The sequence below is a fragment of the Cervus canadensis genome, chromosome 11, assembly GCF_019320065.1.
Source record: "Cervus canadensis isolate Bull #8, Minnesota chromosome 11, ASM1932006v1, whole genome shotgun sequence".
Classification (NCBI taxonomy): domain Eukaryota; kingdom Metazoa; phylum Chordata; class Mammalia; order Artiodactyla; family Cervidae; genus Cervus; species Cervus canadensis.
In genome coordinates this window covers 68,040,958-68,056,387 of record NC_057396.1, presented here as the reverse complement: position 1 = coordinate 68,056,387, position 15,430 = coordinate 68,040,958, and the positions used below count along the sequence as shown (strand labels likewise).

At 41.6% G+C, this 15,430-nt stretch overlaps 1 protein-coding gene and 2 non-coding genes across 5 annotated transcripts in view; all 3 read right to left on the bottom strand.

The window, feature by feature from the left end:
- HSD17B12 (hydroxysteroid 17-beta dehydrogenase 12) overlaps window positions 1-15,430 on the bottom strand; it is a 171,925-nt gene that overhangs the window by 22,797 nt on the left and 133,698 nt on the right. For all 3 annotated transcript variants that reach the window (XM_043482240.1, XM_043482241.1, XM_043482242.1), the window contains exon 7: window positions 3,714-3,748. In XM_043482240.1, coding sequence (XP_043338175.1) covers window positions 3,714-3,748 — 35 coding nt within the window. The remainder of the gene's footprint in view (window positions 1-3,713; window positions 3,749-15,430) is intronic.
- TRNAG-UCC lies at window positions 4,591-4,663 on the bottom strand. Its single transcript has one exon. It is a non-coding gene; the product is annotated as a tRNA-Gly (tRNA).
- Window positions 8,350-8,452, bottom strand: LOC122450656. Its single transcript, XR_006272161.1, has one exon. It is a non-coding gene; the product is annotated as a U6 spliceosomal RNA (small nuclear RNA).

Genomic DNA, 15,430 nt, shown 5'->3' with positions numbered 1-15,430 from the left:
GCACTTTTTCATCTAAAAATATTCTCTTCAATGACTAGCCCTCCCACAAGCCAGACATTAAACACACACCACCCTATGAAATTCAGTTCCTTGCATTTGTAGCCTCCTTTCATTATGCTTTCTAGAATTTCCTAAGTTCGGTGAAATTCCCAATTAGAAAACTCTCCTTAATGATCACTTGGATAAAAGAATTACCAAGCCTCTTTTCTTCCACACATGCCCCACTATTCTATCAGACAGCTGTAGAATCCTTGTGCCCAGCTCTTAAACAGGACTGGCATGGAGGAAGTGCCAGGTCCCCCAGGAAATAAGTCTCTGATTTCCACCTTCCTTGGGACTCTCATCATTGGTCCACGCTGCAGGTGGGGAGGGAGAGAGATGGAGGCCTAAATATTGCTCTGCAGCACTAGAACACAAGTTTGGTCTTAATGTGGACAGCTTACAGGATACAGAGAGTGACGGCAGAAAGAGGAGGGTTGTGCAAAAAAGACTACCTCCCAGTTCTTCATATTTTCACTTCTTATCAGGGAGCACTTAAGTCTGCTCTTGGAGGGTCATTAGTTTTTGTGTGTTTTTTTTTTTTTGAAGCTGAAACATAACACTGAATATTGGTACAGACAGTTCTCTAAGAGGTTCTCAAAAAGACTGAGAAACATATCAAAACAGAGTTCCATGTCAGAAAAGAATCCTGGATCACGGGGGTCAGGTATATAATTAGAACCAGCGATCCAAATACATTATACAAATATTGCTTTGTTGAAGAAAGTTTGCAAACATTTCCTACATGAAAGAGAACTGCCTGCCCTAAAACACCATAACATGTCATAATTCCACCTTAAGTAATACAGTATGAAAGGGGCTATTTTTAGCTTTTCCATGGTTGTTATGGCAACCACCTCCTGGCTCCAGCTGTACACAATGTTTATAATTTCAGGGACGTGGAAAGAGCAAGTTTCCTCCGTAACATAATTACGTACTTTCTACTTCTATGGTAATAATAATACCTTAGTTTGATTATAGAGACTTGTTGACTTGTTTAGTGATAATCAGTTGGCCCTAGGCTATAGTTCTAGAGAGTGTGGAAAGCCACATGCATCAGAAGTAGAATCAGTGAAAGGAAAAAACAAAACAAACCCACCACAACAAAGAGCTCTGCTTTTCCTCAATGGAGATACGAAACCTATGGCAACCAACCATAGGAAATAGATCATTTGGGGATGGCTCCCAGGGCAGGCTATGATCAAATCACTTACGATGTGTAAGTAAGAATGCTTTGAGATGATCTGTGAACTTGGAGTCTTTCTTCCCTCCTGGGCACACAGCTGACAATGCTTCTGGTCTCCCCTGCAGTTAGCTGTAGCCTGTGGCTGAGTTCTAGACCATGGAACGAGTGCAGAAGTCAGGGACACCACCTGCAGGCCTGACCCATGAAACGCTCTGTAAAATCATCCTTCCTCTCTCTTCCCTCATTTGCTGGCTGTGTGCAGATACTTCTGCAGAGAATTGCAAGGCCTCAGTTGTGTCCAACTCTATGCAACCCCATGGACTGCAGCCTGCCAGGCTCCTCTGTCCATGGGATTCTCTGGGCAAGAATACTGGAGTGGACTGCCATGCTCTCCTCCAGGGATCTTCCCAAGCCAGGGATCAAACCTTGGTCTCCTGCATTGCAGGCAGATTCTTTACTGTCTGAGCCACCAGGGAAACCCAAGGGAAGAGTAGGCCCCTCCCCAACTCCAGATGGAAGGAGCCCTGAGATCCCTGGATTGACTGTGTAGAGCAGAGTCCTGACCACTGATCCACACCGGACTGTGATGTGAGGGGAGGATCAACCTTTAGAATTTTAAGTCACTGAGATTCTGGGGTGGTCTGTTATAGCAGTTAGCCTGCCTTGACTAATACAACAAGTAACGCCTTTAATTCAGACAGACAGACCTGTTCCTTCTCCTATCCCAAAAGTACCAATTCATAAAACCCCCTTACATTTCTGACTAGTTCTTCAGCCCATGATAGCTTTCCACCAGATCATTTCACAACCTCGGTGTAAAATCAATTTGATTTCTTAAAGACAAGGATCCAATTCATCTTCCATATGATAAACTTTATACTCAGTGAAATGGATGGATCCTTTCCTTTGCATTCTTTATCTAAGGCTTCAGCTACAACTGTGATGGTGGCTCCTAGGTCTACAGAGATGTGTCAGCACTTTGTATCATGTATTAATTCACTATGTAGCCTCATGGCACTCAAGTTCTTTGGATCTCACTTTTTATGTCAAATGAGGGGGGATTGGCTTCAATTCAAGTACTGAAATTCCATGATTCTTCAAGTCTGATTCGTCATAACCAGTATCTCTTTGGATATGGTTTTTAACAACACACTTAAAAATTCCTCTGTGGAATGTAAGTATTTCTTTTTTAGTGGGTAGAATACCACCCTGAATTTATACTGTGTCACTTGTAGATATCCAAACTAGAATTAAGCTGATGACCCAAATTTCATCCGTCTGGAGTTCTACACTGTCTGCCCGAATTCTCTATAATCATTCAGATTCTGGTCTGGTTTGACCACCATCACTTTCATATCTGACCATCAGGGGCATGCTCAACCATCAGTAGTAGTTTAAATGTTTTAAAGGGAAACTTTACTAAAATAAAGCAATTAAGACACACAAAAAATCACACATAAAATGCAATTACAAACAAAGAGCCTTACTAAAAAGTAGCTACCAAATCTGAACTTCAGTTTCCTCATCTGTACAATGGTGGGAGGCTATCAAAGTTATATAAGCAAACACTTATCGGGTTCTCAGTCCGACACCTGGCAAAGAATATGTAATCGATAAACATAAGCTGTAAATCCTTGCCTGAAGCTGGTCACAGAGACTCCTTCATGGAAGTAGGGTCCCTAGCTCTTCGCAAAGCTGTGATTCCTGTGGATCTCTCCCAAACTCAAAGCCATTTTGCACAGCAAGGATGACTGTGAGACCCTAAATTTAGCAAATGACCAAGCAAGCCCATCCGTCTGCAACAGGTTTTCTTTGAAAGCTTAGCCATCACTCAGACTTCTCCAAGGGAGGAACAGAATTTCATTCCCATCTTATACTTCCTGCTATTCCTAACATAAGGACTTAGCAACACATTTCTCAAGAGAAAGGAAGACATCTAGCAAATCCCAGTGGAACCCAATACAAATACAGCTGAAGCTAGAGGACATAGCCTTTTTCCTCCAAGGGTGGGGGTGGGGGAGGCTGACCCCTTAAGATCACTTTATAACATGCCCAAGTTCCTCATACATCATTTCTCCCATAACAGAAAAACCAGAGGATGTGGAGTCTCACTTCATGAAACTCCACTGAGCTGGGCTGTGACAGCATACCACTTTAAGCAGGCATTCCTGGGAATATCCCAGGAACTCTATCCACCCCCTCAGAAGAGCAGGCAATTGAGTTAGTGATGGTGACTCAGGCAGGCTTTTTAATCCTGATGGAAAGGAACCACCAACACCCTGGTGAGGGAAATAAAAAGGGAATCGAGGGGAAAAGGCCTGCACCACCGGATGACTCATGCCCCACCGCATGACTCGCTTGGCACATTACTCTGTCACCAAGACATGGAGGAGAGGTTCATTAGTAACTTTAATGAAATTTTCAAAGAAAGGATTCTCCCTATAAATAATCATGAGCTTGAGTGTTTGTGTGTGAGCTTATGACTCACCTTTCTACCATGCGAGGCAGGACCAGCCGTGTCATCTGTGAAAGAGAAAAACAAAACATCCATGGTGACTGAGGACGCAGGCCACCGAGAGAGGAGAGAACTTGCCCACACACACCAGGGGGAATCACTGAGCTGCTCCCCACTTCTACAGACAGCAGCTTATTCTATAGATTTATATATCGGGTTGGCCAGAAATTTCAGTTGGGTTTTGCCATACCTTCTTATGGAAAAACCTGAATGAACTTTTTTTTTTTTTGATAGATAAGAGATGGACTTATTTACAGAGAAACACACTCCACAGACAGAGTATGGGCCACGCAGAAGGCAAGCGCGACCTTGGAGGAAACACTCCACAGAAGCATGGGCCGTCGCAGAAGGCGAGAGCGGCCCTGACTGAACGTTTGCAAGAGTGCATAAAGAGGAACCAGGGGAAATTACTGCAGATAACACGGGAAACACACTTTCAGTGAACCTGGCTAAAATTAGTCTTGCCCGAAATGTAATACTGGCATGGAGATCTTCAAATAAGTAAGGATTTATGGTGAAATCCATGTCTCCCAAAATACATTCTCAGTAAATGACATATGTTACAAGAAATATCCTGCCTACCAAACTTACTTAAGCTTTCTAATCCTAACAGATCAAATAATTTTTTTCCTATCAAAAAACCTTGAGGAGAATGCCATAAAGTGACATGTAGGCAAATATTAAGTCTATCTTCACACGTATTTCTCCTTTTGCTCAAGCTAATTGTGAGTAAAATGCATCCTTAAAGAAAGTTGATGTTATCTGTCATCTTAAGTAACCAACAATGAAAAAAGGGGCACCAGCAATTTTATTCTTTATTGGCCGAGCCAAGCAATATGCAGGATCTTAGTTCCCCGACCAGGGCTTGAACCTTGGCCCTCTGCTGTGGAAGCACAACGTCCTAACCATTGGACTACCAAGGAATTCCATGGACATCCTCATTTTTAAAGGACTTCATGACTGTTGCCGACATATATATACTATGTTGAGAGAAACTATTAATACTTCTAAACTCTGTTTTAAGATATTATTAACTCAGAAAAGTTAAGACATCCACTGGTTTAGTCAAGGCCACATCACAGTTAAGCACAGTTAAGTTGGAGCATGAACTTTGGACTCCTGCATACCATCAGTCCGTGAAGAAACAAATGCTGTTTTGTTCCAGAAAAGTTTGCATGCATGCCAGGCACAGGAATCTCAAGCTATCTTGAATAACATTATGTCTTAATCAAAATAGCAGTCTGACAAAGAGAGCATTTTTTTCCCTAGAAACACTTCAAAGAAAAGATAATGCATCCAGACTTCACCAACATAGAACCTGCTCTGCAGAACTCTCAACTCGGAGGTCAACTTTCGAGCTGCTGCATACACTTTTCCAGGAAGGACATGAATTTGAACCGACACCGTGTTATAATAGGAGAACACACTGCCAACTTCTAAACAGACAAAGTGGTGTCTTCAAAGCCTAGGGGGATTGTTTCAACAGAAGTATCTGATGTCGCCAAGTCTTGCAGGTAAAAAAAAGGAGACACTGTAAGAAAAGAGTTTGGCCTGAAGCATCTCTAATCTTCCTCCTTCTATAATGCCATAACCTCATATAGTTCAGTTCAGTCGCTCAGTCGTGTCCAACTCTTTGCGACCCCATGGACTGCAGCATGCCAGGCTTCCCTGTCCATTACCAACTCCCAGAGCTTGCTCGCACTCAAGTTCGTCGAGTCAGTGATGCCATCCAACCATTTCATCCTCTGTCGTACCCTTCTCCTCCTGCCTTCAATCTTTCCCAGCATCAGGGTCTTCTCCAAGGAGTCAGTTCTTTGCATCAGGTGGCCAAAGTATTGGAGTTTCAGCTTCAGCATCAGTCCTTCCAATGAACATTCAGGACTGATTTCCTTTAGGATGGACTGGCTGGATCTCTGTGTGGTCCAAGGGACTGAAATCTCATACACGGTGATATATATAACGAACCGAGCACAGACAGCCAGCACAGAGCAGGCCCTGAAAGGAAACCGTGTCCCTTGTTGCCAGCATGTACTCTTCTTTCAGGACACAGCACCACTAAGTACCCAGGCCCCACTTCAGCTTGCTGTGCTTGACAGTTGAGAGCAAAAGACGGTAACACATTTTGAGGTCATCCAGTTCAACTCACCACACAGAAGTTTCTGGACAGTTCCAGCAATATTGTCAAGTACCTCAACTGGGAGCTTTTTAGGGTAAAAGAACAGTTCTAAAATTAGAGTGTCATGATGACGGTAGGACTGTATTCAGCAAGAACCATTCAACTGTACATGTAAAATGAATGAATTGTAAAGTGCATAAATTATCCCTTAATAAAGCTGTTTTTTAAAGCAAATCTCAATAATCATACGGATGAGTTAAAGAACTGTAGTCACAAAATACATTTGATGTTATTTTATCAAATACAAGAAAGAAAAGAGCTCTCAAAATGCTCTATGCATGGCCTGGAGCAACACGAAGTAATAAAACAGGCATTCTTCCACTCAGTAGAGGGCATGTTAGTTTCTTGGATTGGGGCTGGGTGATGGGAGCTCACGATGGAGTAGGAAAACAGGTATTTATATAAATAATCCTTACCAGACAGTGTTATGAGTGAGACAGTAGGGTTAAGGGTGGAGGGCACCAACACTTAGGAGACGGACTAGTGGTGTCTGGGGAAACAGGCAGAGCTTCCCAGATTACGGTTCAGTAACATTCTGAAAGAATAAATGAGTTCCCTAGGCAGAAAAAAAATTCTAATCAAGGGAACAGAATGCGAAACTTACAATGTATACTATAGAATTAATGCATTAAAAGAACTTGTTGTTGAATGGGTGTAGAAAGACGTAAAAATAATGTGCATGCCATTATATATGACTCGCAATCTGCGTATCATACTACATCACAGACAGCTTTCCATGCTAGTACAGACAGACATCAGGCATGGTAACAGATGCGGGGGACTTTTCTTTGAGGGATAGATTATATGCATTTTTAGCAGTATCTGAACATATATTTTATTTAATACATTTCATCAGGGGACCACAATGCTTAGGCTCAGTATTATAAGGAGCTCCCCAGCGTTCTGTAAGGAGAAATTGTTAAAAAGCTCCCCCAATGTCCTGAGATCGCCAGAAACAAGATGAGGAAGAAGAAGACTGATAATAAAAAATGTTCTCATCCAGGGGTCGGGGTGTGTGTATGCACACGTGCATTTGGGGTGAGGAATGAAACTTGTAACGTGTGAAGTAGTAAAGTGGAGTTGACAGGGGGAGCCACTGACTGCCTAGTTTTTCTGCACAAAAGGAGACGAGGAGGGATGGGATTTGTAGGCAGTGATCAATCTGGAGGACTACCAGGAAAGTCTACAAGATCCACTGATGGAGTCCTTTATTCTGACCAGGGATTTCAGTATCACTTGAATATTTAATAACCAGTTGTGCAGAGTTTTAAAGTTCAATTCAGGTTTTTTTCCCCAAGACATAAATGTACACATTTAAATACAGTCCAATAAGAAACAGCACTTTAAGCTGGGCTATTAAGGAAATATAAATGCACACTTTGGGAGTTATTTTTTCCTTATACTGTGTGTATGTCATCTATGAAATGTCTCCTTTCTGAATGATAAAAATTACCCAGGAAGTGATCAGAGACAAAATAAAACCTGGGAAGGTATTATCTTATTTACAAAATTATATCAACAGCATGCTAAACATTAAGTCAGTCCTGATGGTTGTTAATGTGTGGATAGCTTCAAAATATATTCACTTTTTCTCCCAGTTTCATTTGAGACATAATCTATATAACTTTTTTTACTAGTTTAAGGTACACATCATGAAAGTGAAGGAGGAAAGGTAAAAAAGTGGCTTAAAACTAAACATTCCAAAAAAATGAAGATCAGGGCATCCGGTCCCATGACTTCTTGGCAAATAGATGGGAAAACAGTGGAAACAGTGACATGCTTTATTTTGGGGGGCTCCAAAATCACTGCAGATGGTGACTGCATTAAAAGATGCTTGCTCCTTGGAAGAAAAGCTATGACAAACCCAGATAGCATATTAAAAAACAGAGACACTACTTTGCCAACAAAAGTCCGTCTAGTCAAAGCTATGGTTTTTCCAGTAGTCAGGTATAGATGTGAGAGTTGGACCATAAAGAAAGCTGAGTGCCAAAGAATTGATGCTTTCGAACTGTGGTGTTGGAGAAGACTCCTGTGAGTCCCTTGGACAGCATAGAGATCAAACCAGTCAATCCTAAAGGAAATCAGTCCTGAATATTCACTGGAAGGACTGATGCTAAAGCTGAAACTCCAGTATTTTGGCCACCTGATGCGAAGAACTGACTCCTTGAAAAAGACCCTGATGCTGGGAAAGATTGAAGGCAGGAGGAGAAGGGGATGACAGAGGATGTGCTGGTTGGATGGCATCATCGACTCAATGGACATGAGTTTGAGCAAGCTCCAAGAGTGATGGACAAGGAGGCCAAGCGTGCTGCAGTCCATGGGGTCGCAAAGAGTCGGACACAACTGAGCGACTGAACTGAACTGAAGGTACACATCATAAGGACATATGTATATATTATAAGATGATTACCACAATAAAGTTTAGTTAACATCAAAAATACAGAATGCTTTACTATCTGTGTGTCATCCTTGCAGAGAGGCCATGCTAATCTTCTCTGTATCATTCCAATTCAAGTATCTCTGCTGCTGAAATGAGTGCTGAAACAAGTCTTTCTGTTCTTGTTATTCAGTCACTAAGCTGGGTCCGATCCTGTGGACTGTAGCCCATCACGCTCCTCTGTCCCTGGGATTTCCCAGGCAAGAATACTGGAATGGGAAGCTACTTCCTTCTCCATAGTTTTATACAAGTGAATTAAAACTCAAGAAGTTTTAATAACACAAAGGAAGACGCAGTGTTTTCAATGCCTGGCTATTAAAGGGCCAGAAATACTTGTTGCAATCCTCATTTGAACAAATGATTCACCATCAAAGATGGAAATTCATGCATGAAAAGATTAAATTCTTTTGAATTGGTCATTGGCTTCTCCTCTTAAATTCTGTTTCTAAATGATGTCTCCTTGTCATAAAATAGAGTATCTTCTTGGATCTGTCAGATATAACAACACTGAAAAGCCTAGGAAGAGTTAACCTGAAATCCGCAGGCTTTTATAAGGCTGATTAACGCCTTCGTCTACACTTAAATTATCTTTCTTTCTACTCAGAATACACGTCATAATAAATTCAATTTCAAGCATTCTTTGTTGGGGTATGTGCATACAAATAATTCTTAATATTCTGTAAGTAGAGAGGCTTCACTACGTTAACATCAAATTAAATTCTCTTTAACGTCAAGTCTTACATAGGATATTTAAATTAAGCTATTAGTAGTCTCATTTTACTTTATATGCATCAATTGGTATCTTGATGGCTGGTTATTTATACCATATACCAAGTGTTTCTGTGAAATCTCACTATCTGAACTCCATCTCAGCTTACAAGCTGTTTCTGGAGTTAACTCAATATGCTAATTTTAGGCCATCTGCAGGTGATAATTGCTGTACCAGGAAAAATTTTGTTCCTCTTAAGATACTGCTAAAATAAGGTTACCGTAACTTGTAAGTTCAGTGGTTAAAAATATCAAAAATAGTAGTAAACATGACTTCTATACTTGTTTTCTTCTACATTAAGGTTATTTCCAAAAGTATACAGCAGACGATATAAATTTAATTCTTTCCTCAAAAGTAAATAAAAGTCCTATAATAGCACCTCTACAACAATGGCAGCTTCAAATTCTTGCAGAAAAAAAAACAAATGTTTCCTATTTATAGAGACATATTTTTTAGGGACAGTTTCATCAATCCTTACCACAAAAATGTCCTAGAAGCCTAAATCAAAGGGAGAAAGGTCGATACATGCTATTTCACACCAAGATACTATATCACTTTGTATGCAAGCCTGGCATAGTCTTCACCAATGATAGCTCAATTGAGAATTCCTCCTGGAGACACCACATATTCTATTTCAAGAGTTATATATTTACTACCACAGCTATGTATGTTCTGACTGGGAAATAAGTAAGAGGCTGAAGTAGCTCACACAAAAATAAAAATCAGTATTATTAGATCATTCAGTTGAGATCACCTGACTCAAAAAGGCACTGACTGACCTAGAAAATCCTTTTAAATGTTATATTAAAATGTATCCATCTTAGTATTCTGAAATATTTCTTCTATTTTTGGCAACTGCTTGCATTGCTTTTGCAATCAGAAGAGCCCCCACAACTAATGTTATTTCTAAAAGAAATTAACATGAATAAATTTTTTTCTTTTTCACTTCTCTGGCATCAGTAATCAAGAATTTGTAGAAAAAAAATCTTACTTTATACTCAAAAGCCAATCCAAGTTTCCCACTTTTTTAGTTTGGTATGAAAACCGATGCCTACACAAATGAATCATGCATATTATTTTACAAGCAAATTATTTTTGTATCATGTAATCTTGTGTTTCGTCATTTTTTTGGAGAGAAAAGTATAAAAGTATAAAGAAAACATTATTGCATAATGATCAAAGAGATAACTAAAAAACCAGATGAAAAGGTTAAAATTCAAGATACTTTAGTTAAAATAAGAAAACAATATTGACACCTGTATCACCATTATATATAAATAGGAGGCAAAGTGTAACATCTTGCTCTGGAATCTGGGCAAAGCCCCAGGAATCCAGGCTTCTTGTACAAATAGTTCAGTTCACTTCAGTTCAGTTCAGTTCAGTCGCTCAGTCGTGTCCGACTCTTTGCGACCCCATGAATTGCAGCACGCCAGGTCTCCCTGTCCGTCACCAACTCCCGGAGTTTACTTAAACTCATGCCCATTGAGTCGGTGATGCCATCCAGTCATCTCATCCTCTGTCGTCCCCTTCTCCTCCTGCCCCCAATCCCTCCCAGCATCAGGGTCTTTTCCAACAAGTCAACTATTCACATGAGGTGGCCAAAGTACTGGAGTTTCAGCTTCAGCATCAGTCCTTCCAATGAACACCCAGGACTGATCTGCTTTAGGATGGACTGGTTGGATCTCCCTGCAGTCCAAGGGACTCTCAAGAGTTTTCTCCAACACCACAGTTCAAAAGCATCAATTTTTTGGCGCTCAGATTTCTTCACAGTCCAACTCTCACATCCATACATGACCACTGGAAAAACCATAGCCTTGACCAGATGGACCTTTGTTGGCAAAGTAATGTCTCTGCATTTTTTTTTTTTAATGTCTCTGCTTTTTAATATGCTATCTAGGTTGGTCATAACTTTCCTTCCAAGGAGTAAGCGTCTTTTAATTTCATGGCTGCAGTCATCATCTGCAGTGATTTTGGAGCCCAAAAAAATAGTCTGACACTGTTTCCACTGTCTCCTCATCTATTTCCCATGAGGTGATGGGACCAGATGCCATAATCTTAGTTTTCTGAATGTTAAGCTTTAAGCCAACTTTTTCACTCTCCTCTTTCACGTTCATCAAGAGGCTTTTTAGTTCCTCTTCACTCTCTGCCATAAGGGTGGTGTCATCTTTATATCTGAGGTTATTGATATTTCTCCCGGCAATCTTGATTCCAGCTTGTGCTTCCTCCAGTCCAGCGTTTCTCATGATGTACTCTGCATATAAGTTAAATAAGCAGGGTGACAATATACAGCCTTGACGTACTCCTTTTCCTATTTGGAACCAGTCTGCTGTTCCACGTCCAGTTCTAACGGTTGCTTCCTGACCTGCATACAGGTTTCTCAAGAGGCAGGTCAGGTGGTCTGGTATTCCCATCTCTTTCAGAATTTTCCACAGTTTATTGTGATCCACACAGTCGAAGGCTTTGGCGTAGTCAATAAAGCAGAAATAGATGCTTTTCTGGAACTCTCTTGCTTTTTCGATGATCCAGGGGATACTGGCAAATAGTCAGGACACCACAAATAGCCACTTTGTCCACTGCTGCCCTGCCCTCTACCCTACAGAAACCTGCATGGAGTAAACAGGATCTGAATTCAAGCAACTGAAAAATGAACCCACACAAATGAAAAGGAAATAGATACAAATGCGTTAAGCAAATTTTCAGTTGGAATCATTAACAATAACGTTTTAAAACCACAGTATAATAGTGCAAAGAATTACATAAAGTAACAACGATGTTACACAATGCCTGTTTTGGAGAAAATCAGTGGTAACTCCACTGGAAGTCATACTAGAATGACACAGCACACATTTCCTTTGACGAAATGTATAATTTGAGCTCTGGTACCAAGAATACAACTTAATTATAAATTCTTAGAATCTCATATGTATGGCTAACACAATACTTACCGCACAGGGGGTGAGAAGCTTAATGAGACTGAGTTTTTAGATGGCTTTGAGATCTGAGTATTATTTGCCCCTCCTCTACCAATGTTTAGGTCTTTGTGAAAGTTATCAGCCCTTCTTGTCAAAGTTATCAACCCTCTTTGCCATTTCCCCCATCCCATATTAACTGAACTTGAAATTCAACCCCATACTATAAAAAACAATACTTTTTTTTTTTGATAGTAAATTCTAGTTTAATTTTTTTTTAATGACTTAACAAAATAAAAAGAAAAGAACTTTCCAGAACAGAGAACTGGATGCCAACTAATAATGAAGACTCTAAAGCCATAATTTTTAAACTCTAAACAAAGATGAAAATAAAAAGAACATACATACCATCACACACTGTTTTTCCAAGTTTGTTGCTCAGTCCTTAAGTCATGTCCGACTCTTTGTGACCTGATGGACTGCAGGTCACCAGGCTTCCCGTCCTTCACTATCTCCCGGAATTTGCTCAAACTCATGTCCATTGAGTTGGTGATACTATCCAACCAATATACTGATAGTTTCTTTTCTATTACTTATCTTTTCCCCAAATAAGCTGACTTCTCCAAAAGTGACAGATTTGGAGGAGAAAAGAAGCCCTAAGTTTCTCATAGAGATTTTTACATGTTCACTCATTTATAAGGCATTTCTTCTTTAAACAAGCTTTACTTGGAACTACAAAGAACCTTGGAATCTCCAACTACTCTCTCATTTTTTAAAGATGTGGAAAGAGTGGTGGTCCTGTATTTTGGCAAACCCATCATTTTGTATTTGTGCCTGAAGCAGCCCATTACTCTGAGACTCTTAGGGCTAAATATGCTCCTCAATTTGGAAATTGTTAACAGCTTAATGATAACTGCTTTCAAACAGATTTAAAGGCTCTGGATATTAACCTGGAATGTGTTTCTTCTGAAAAGCCCTGGGCAGGCGCAGTGGTGAGAAGCATACTCTCCTTCCTACAATTGATTAATTTCCTATTGTGTTAACTTGAATTTTGGGGGCAGAGCCGGAGGATAACTTCTCAGCATAAGCCCTAAATTAAATACAACTAGACTGCTAAACAACTTCCCTGGTGGCTCAGACGGTAAAGCGTCTGCCTACAATGTGGGAGACCAGGGCTCGATCCCTGGGTCGGCAAGATCCCCTGGAGAAGGAAAAGGCAACCCACTCCAGTACTCTTGCCTGGAAAATCCCACGGATGGAGAAGCGTGGTGGGCTACAGTTCATGGGGTTGCAAAGAGTCGGACACAACTGAGCGACTTCACTCAGACTGCTGAACAGATAGATTCTCCTGATGGATTTCCAAATTAATAGAGGGCTCCCCCTACTGGTACTATGTGACATGCCAGAGGAAAAATCCATGTTTTTTAAAAAAGTAAACAAATATTTTTTGTGTGTGTTTTCATCTGTCCGTCCATCCAAACATTTATTACTATTATCTACTCCATGGGCAGGACATAGCATTATGGCTAAAGTGATAAACAGTGAATACATAGTTGCATCATGAGGAAAACAAATTGGCTTTTCAAAAGCAGGCAAAGGGTCTTACACTCCAAGTGATTTGATTTCAGACAATCATAGGGATGGAAGAGATGGATTTACGTCTAATTCTTCAAGTCCTCCAAGCGAGCAATGATTCAGTCTGAGTAGGCTGAATACTTGGAGTTACTGAGCAGTGGGGGAACCATAAACTCAAATGCCTAAAAGGGCCACGTGGCTGACAAAGAACAGCGCAGTGGGTCAGACAATAGGGGCCGGGGGGACTGCGGTGACCTGGAGAGTGCAGCCCAACTACCGAGCACGCTCCGCTGTTACTCAGCTCTGATCACTCGCTGCCAAGCAGCAGCTCAGGTCTGTGCCACCCTCGTTTCAAAGTTTTCCCAAGAGAAGCTAGAAAGCTGGGAAACGTCCTAATTTTGAACACGCTGCTGGAGCCAACCAAAATATATTAGTAGCCCACATCCAGCCCACAGACTATGCATTTGTGACCTCTGACCCAGAATCAGAAGGAACTCACCCACCCACTCCCCTTCTGGCAGATCCAAAGCTTAGCAAACTCTCACAGCTCACTTCAGGGTAAATATCAGCAACCGATCTAAGGCCAGCCTTGCAGAGCCCCACAAAGTTAAGTGTGATCCTTATTTCCAAAGGAGTAGAATTTTCTGCTTTTAAACTTATTCACTGATTTATTCAAAAAGCATTTGCAGTACGCCTGCCCCATGTGAGAGCTACGGCTGGGAAATGGCAGAGAACGACAAGGACCTGGTCCCAGGCCTTACAACCTCTGGAGACACTCGACGAAGAACGAAACGCTAAGAGAAGGGGAAAGACACCGCGTGCGATGAAACAGCGCAGCTGGGAGACCTCATCGAGCCTGCGAGGCTCCCTGCCCCTTCCCCACCGCCAGGTGTGTGAGGCTTTAGCTGAGAGCTGAAGAGTGAGGAGAACTAGTAAAGCGGGAGACGCGCGCGTCCTCCATGCAGAGGGCACAGCCCGAGGGGACACCGGACTGAGGCGCTTGGAGGTGAGAGGGAGGCGTGGGGAGGAGCCAAAGCAATGCAGGCCCTTCCCCACAGGTCTCGTCACAGAGGGGTTCAACAGCGGTGGGATACGGCCCAGAGTACAATGATAGCACTTTGGCTACAGCGCGGAGACTGGACTGGAGAAAGATAAGCCAGCTGGTTAGGCTACTTCAGTGGTTCCCACTGAGAAATGTAAGGCGCTTGGAATCTGGAACGAATCACTGGGTGAGTTGATTTGCAGAACAGTTAGGAGGCTGAGCTAACTGGCCTTGATTGTGTGTGTGTGTGTGTGTGTGTTATGTCTCGAAGAAATCATTGGGTGAGCAGTTAGGAGGTTGAGCTAACTGGTCTTGAGTTAACATGCATATGCATGTGTGTGTGTGATGTCATGCTTCCCTTCTCCATGCTAAACATCTCTACTTCTTTCAACTACTCCACTTTGGCTGATTATCTGATGAAGGAAGAATTAAATTCTGATCCCCTGCTTAAGACTCTTCCTCCCTGTTCCCAAATAAAACAAGACTGAGTGGTACTTCACTGTAAGTGGAAATTGTTAATAAATTTTACCTTGATCCCCACTCACCTATTTCTCTGCTCTGAGAAAGGTAATAAAGAAAGTAGGACAGCCCCTGTATTTGTCAGAATGATAGCCTGGAAATTTCCTAAGGGATCTGAGTATAGGTAGGGCCACTCCCGATTGTCCAGCATATTCACCAAGCCCAGTAGCAGCTTCAAGGCCCAGTACCTTCAGGAGGGATGGCTTTCCCGTTCTTAGGTAAGCTATGGAAAGAGCTTGGGCTGTGTTCATCTGAAAAGGAGT